This window comes from Aptenodytes forsteri, unplaced genomic scaffold, assembly GCF_000699145.1.
Source record: "Aptenodytes forsteri isolate BGI_AS27 unplaced genomic scaffold, ASM69914v1 Scaffold60, whole genome shotgun sequence".
NCBI lineage: Eukaryota > Metazoa > Chordata > Aves > Sphenisciformes > Spheniscidae > Aptenodytes > Aptenodytes forsteri.
Genome location: NW_008794175.1, coordinates 252,699 through 258,420, shown reverse-complemented (window position 1 = coordinate 258,420; position 5,722 = coordinate 252,699). Strand labels below are relative to the sequence as shown.

At 40.0% G+C, this 5,722-nt stretch overlaps 1 protein-coding gene across 1 annotated transcript; it reads right to left on the bottom strand.

Moving 5' to 3' along the window:
* Positions 1–6: 6 nt before the first annotated feature.
* ARL1 (ADP ribosylation factor like GTPase 1) lies at positions 7–4,156 on the bottom strand. The gene is made up of 5 exons (XM_009284119.2): positions 4,021–4,156; positions 2,534–2,615; positions 1,405–1,516; positions 510–688; positions 7–309 (listed from the first exon to the last, which is right to left on the bottom strand). Exons 1-5 carry the CDS (start codon positions 4,109–4,111, stop codon positions 279–281), a joined length of 495 nt encoding a protein of 164 aa, XP_009282394.1. The 5' UTR covers positions 4,112–4,156; the 3' UTR covers positions 7–278.
* Positions 4,157–5,722: the final 1,566 nt, after the last annotated feature.

Sequence of the window (5,722 nt, the reverse complement as noted above, 5' to 3'; positions counted from 1 at the left end):
GGGGGGCTGGACAAAAAAAACCCTTTCCCAGCCCCTAAGAAAGACTTTCATACAAATTAACGTAAGTACATCCTTTAAACAGAAAGAAAGAAATGGAATATTGAAACGTACACAGACATTCACTTGGTTCAGTTTTACAATTCAAGAGAGGGACCCACGTTACAGGAGTCGAACTCAAATCCATCCTATTTACAAGTATTTGTGGCCTGAAAATTCTTGACTGCAGAAAGAGGGATGTTGGATAGAGCTGAAGCTTCTTTGCAATGGTCAGCTCAGTATCACTGCCTGCTCTTCAAGGCCTCCACCAACCTAGGAAAAAGGTTAAGTTAGTTTACTGAAAAGTCATTTCAATGATGTTGAAATACTTTCAGGAGGAAGCTACTCTTTTCTTCTAATGTGGACTCTTGTCTCTTATGTCAGACAGCCTTTCCACAGATCCAGTCTTCAAAAAAAAAAAAGGTAAAAGATATTTTTCTAATGAAGCTAGCGTGATTTAGACTGTTACTCACCATTCCATTGCTTCATCAAGCCCTGTGCCTTTAGTTGCAGAAGTTTTGAATATCTGCCATTTTCGGTCCTTCAAAGCCGGTAAGCCAAGTGCGTTTGCCATTTCTGTGGGAGTCATGGCCTGTTCCATGTCCTGCTTATTTGCAAACACCACCAAAATGGCTTTCTTTAACTCTTCTTCCTAAAAAAGGGGGAATCATGCAAGTTGTTGCAGAGACTTTTACTGAATTTATTTAAGCAGAGAAAACCCATAGAATGGAAAGAAACTTCAGCAGCTCTCATGATGTTTTTCAGTTTGCTGATTTTTGTTCTTTATAAAATTCTTCAGTGAAAGAATGGTATTTACTTTCAATTCCAGCATGATACCACATAGGAACAATTTCAAAACATGGCCGGTTATGCCTGTTACATTATGAAACAAGCTGGTAGTTGGATTTAACAAGGCATATCAAAGACGTGGTGGAATTTTTGGGGGGGGGGGGGATGAAGTTTTGCTCAACTTGCCTTCTTACTCGTATTACCCTGTTCTACATACATTCTTCAGCTTCAAAACACAGTAGGATACTAATTACTGTTAATCCTTCAGGGCCTGCTTTTGCCACCACTGAAGTACCGAGCGGCTGTCCTTGCAGACAGATAAATTTTCGTATCACCGAAAGGCTACATGTAACTAACTTACTGCCCAGACAGCGCTGCACAAAGCTCTGAAATACCTGCAGCGTATTCAGTGCTTTTCAGTCAGAAGTGCTGCACGGGCCTATTCTGAGGGCTGAAGTTTCACAAGTGAAGTTGAGCTTCACTTGGTTCACTGAATCAAATTTCACATTCGCTCCAAAAAAAGGTTTTAATTTCTCGATTTCTGTTCTACTGACACGATTGTCATCCTTGTTTTCTTACCTCTAACATAGCAACAAGCTCTGATTTTGAAGTGCCAATTCTGTCTCGATCACAGCTGTCCACTACATAAATGACTGCATCTGTATTTGAATAGTAACACCGCCAATATGGCCTGCAGAAGAAAGATAAGTTCCAGTCACATAATTTGCACTTTTAGCAGTGCTTTTTAGCCAGATAATGAAAACCAGATTACCCAGAGGAAATAAAGCTGTCTCTGGAGAGAAAGGCCCCAGGAAGCAAGTAGAGGCTACAAAAAGGAACAGACAGTACAAATACTCTCAATAGCAGGGGGGGGAAAAAAAGAGAGAGAGAGAGAAAGCAGCTTGAAAACAGGGAAAGGACAGAAGTGTTGTGGACAGATTTATTTGGGAATCAGCCTGCAGGACATCAGGTCCATAACTGAGGGACAGGGAAGCAAAGAAAGTTTAACACACACAAGCTTCTGCCATAGATAATCATAATGGTCACCAAAGAAGGATAAACAGAGAAATCTTAAATGACTAATTCATACAGGCAAGTAATTAACAAGGATCAAAACAAACCACCTTTTTCAGAATTATCTTACTGAAACTAAAAAGGGAAGGAACTTGCACCTTAGTGCAGTTAGTACCGCACCTTACTTACCAACTGACTACACTGCACCTTACTACCTAGCGTTCAAAAAGGAATCACAAAAAGACCATACAGGCCTACTGAAGAGATCACTACAATTATGCATATAATGACTCATTACAAAACTTGCAAAGCTTGCTAAAAAACCCCTATCATCTACACCTAAATTCAACTTCCTAGCTTTGCATTCTTAAGAATATTTAAATATCTTTTTGGGTTTACATCACTCACTTCCCTCTTTCTCAGAATGCTACACAATTGCCTAATACACAAGTAAACTTGTTTTTCAAAGCAAAACTGTAGACAAGCGAAAACATTCACTTGCTTCTTTCCAATCTGTAGTCCAAAACAGGTTCCACTAACTGAATTCAGTCAGATGAAAGTGCTCTCCTGACGACAGGCTGTTTTTAAAACTTCAAAGAACCAATTTTCAGACGTGCCAGCTATGAGAATTCCAAGAACTTAGCACTTTTTAGAGAAATTTAATTATATCTTTTGATTTTAAGAGATCTATTACCTTATGCTTGTCTGTCCTCCCAAGTCCCAAACTTGAAATTTCAGGTTCTTGTACGTCACTGTCTCAACATTGAAGCCAATGGCTGAAACAAAGTTAAACAATTTCACTGTTGGCGATTTTTCTTTATTTTTCTGAAGAACATTACAGCACTTACTTAGTTTAAAATTTTCAGGCCTGAAAATTCTCAGTATCTACATAATGAAGTTCATGCCCTTTGCGAAGTTGTTACCCCAACAAATATTTATGGCTCAAAATAATGCAGTCATTTTTTTCTTTGAACAATAAAAACGCATTGTAGAGATTTGTAACAAATGGTAGTATGGTTAAAAACGAACGGAAGCGTGCCTGAAATCACCAAAAGAAACAGAGCAAGGGGTTAAAGGAATGGCCTGTTTTGATAACCAAGTACACAACTGACAGCAATAAAACACTAAGGAACGTGTCTTTCGTGTCAACACCGGATCTGCGCTCTCGTAAGACCACAGCAGAACCAACTTCTCAGCAGAAGACTTGACACTGTGGTATCCGGAAGATGGCAATATGGTTACAGCGTATCACGTATGTCCTTCCTTTTCCTGCCAGCCCAGAGAAACACAACACAGGGAAGTGAACAATGGACGCAGACTGCCTGAAGTTTATGGAGGCTGAAATAAGCAAAACCCTAGGGTAAAAAGATTATGGCATAGTAAACTGCTGGCTTCTAAAAGTTAAAAAAGACCTGGCCAAAGGCAGTTTATCGTGGCCATTCAGGAGGAACCCAAGAGACGTGACAGGGACTTAAAAGCCAAGCATCCCTTGTCCTTCACGTTACACAGAGTGATCCTAGCCAGACCACTTCGGCACACGCGTCTGGGTGTTTGTAATAGGTGGGTATGGCTGCACGAATGCTAAGACAATTGGTGAAACCAGTTACATTTTTTTAAATAAGCGTAATCTCCTTCCATGAGATCTCACATTGAGTTTTGTTAAACTTTCTACATAATGTAAAGTTAAACCATCTGATTTCTTCTTCTTCTCTGTGTTAACCAGAAGTGTTTATATAACTGAAGACCCTTGTCAAAAAAAAAGAAATTAGATAGGTATGATTCACTGACACCATCCTATGTAAAATTTTTTTTGTACAATAATAATGATCTCTAGCATTCGCATTATAGCTATATTTGGAGACAAAAGACTTACACAGTCAACAGTTACCATTTACTGAACATTTACCTATCAAGAAAAGCCTGCCAATTCATGGTAACAATCTTAAGGTCAAATACTTTTTGCATTCAGCAGGGCAGCATAAAATATTCATTTATGTAGTACTTCTATAGCACACTGTAATACCGTTATGCAAGAGAGTTCTTAAATACAACCGTGCAAGACTCCCACAACGTGAGGTCCTTTTGTTTACGAAGGAAACGTGTAGCAAGTTCAGCTGATAAAGCTTACATGTTAGAGCTACAGGCAAATGGGCTATTTTCACTAAGGGACTGATCACTCACTCGGAATGGTGGTAACAACTTCTCCAACTTGTAACCTGTAGAGAATGGTTGTTTTTCCTGCTCCGTCCAGTCCCAGGATGAGAATCCTCATCTCTCGAGTTCCAAACAAACTGGAAAAGATGGTGGAGAAAAAGCCCCCTACAAAAACCAGAACAGAAAGATGTTTCAATGTCGGCTAGGAATATGACGGATATGGAAAGGCAGACAGATCGACCTCATTTCTTACTGATCAACACTATGTTTCTTTTCTCCAGTGAAAATAGACAACTTCAGGGTGTCACCCAGATACCTGTGAGCTGAACCGCGTTGTATTTCCCTGGTTTTATGCTGCTATTTTATGGTAGCTCAATCCAGCAAAATCACATTGCAGCAGCATCAAGCTTCCTCATTGTGGTTAGGATTTTTTTTCCTTTTCTCTTATTTGCCAAAATCTGAGCCAACTTCTTTTTTGTTTGTATTGGACTATCTTTTCAATGCAAGAGACTATACAAGGACATGCTGAATGAAGCCTGAAAACATTCTTTCTAGTGTTTATGGCCTCCCACAGGACCGGCCACTTCTTTTTTCTTAAAATGAAGTATAAATCAGTAGGTACGTGTTAAATCACAGTCCGTTACAAACAATGAAGCTGCACTAAATTAAGTGTAATGCTACAGAGAAGTCTAGGAGCTGATTTTAAATGCCCCCTTTTTTCTCCTTCTTTTTTTCTTTTTTCCAAAACTGGCTTGCCCCAACATCTCATTTATTCTTTAAACACACGTAAGAGTACTTGTGGCCAGACTAATATCTGATTTGTGCCTATTAGATGTTTAAGTGTAGAAAGAATACTAATGTTCTAAAAGCCAGTAACAATGACATTTTTTCCAATGATTTTTATAACAAGTATATCTAATACTAAATAATAACTTTGTAAATCCTCCTAAACCCTGTAAAAGGTAATGAAACACCAAACAAGCTAGAATCACATTTGATAAATATATCAGAGAAGAGACAAATTAGAGAAGATTTGCAACCAAAATCTTATTGGAAGAGGTTTCGATAAAAATTATTCCCGGTGTTTGCCTTTCTAGGCATCTGTGATGCCTTTCCAGGGAAAGGAGGGAGCAATGAGCTGCATGCTTATGCATAAGAAGGAATTCAAACTGATAACAGGTTGCTTCACTTCTTCTAAGCCCCTCCCATCACAGAAGCCATGCACACTACAGACCTGGAAAACAAAGAGAAGGTGTAAGGGACCGCCTGTTGCCAGTTTGCATAGCGCTGCTCAAGGCACTGTTTACTGCGCGACAGGCAGATAACCCTACCAGAACTGAGCTGCAAAAGGTATTTTGATAGAAACATTTCAAGTAGAAGGCTATTATGTGATCCATGGAGGCCTAAGGATCACTTAACCCCTAGATTCAGGGCCTCTTACTATTCCCTCTACTTTGTTTACTATTCTACAAAACCTCTTTTCATAATTAATTCCTTATTAGCAACCCATTACGTACGTGAATCAGAGTTTAATTTAAACAAGTCTCAGGAGTACAAAAGCATTACGATCTTTGACCAAACGCAGACACCTGCCGCGCTGCTCACACGGGTCGCCGCTGCGCAGGTAACAACGAACGGCTGAAAACGCCGCCTCGGAGCACTCCAGCAGCAGCGCCCCAGGAGGACCGCACCCGCGCGAGGAGCCCGGCCGCCCACGGGGACCAGGCCG

Bases quoted from the DNA above. Each gene is read 5' to 3' on its own strand.
- ARL1 (XM_009284119.2), bottom strand. From the start codon at position 4,111: ATGAGGATTCTCATCCTGGGACTGGACGGAGCAGGAAAAACAACCATT. The intron at 1,517-2,533 runs GTAATAGATCTC...TTTCTTCTGCAG, and splicing joins GGAGGACAGACAAGCATAAG to GCCATATTGGCGGTGTTACT. The intron at 310-509 runs GTGAGTAACAGT...CCTTTTTCCTAG, and splicing joins CTTGATGAAGCAATGGAATG to GTTGGTGGAGGCCTTGAAGA.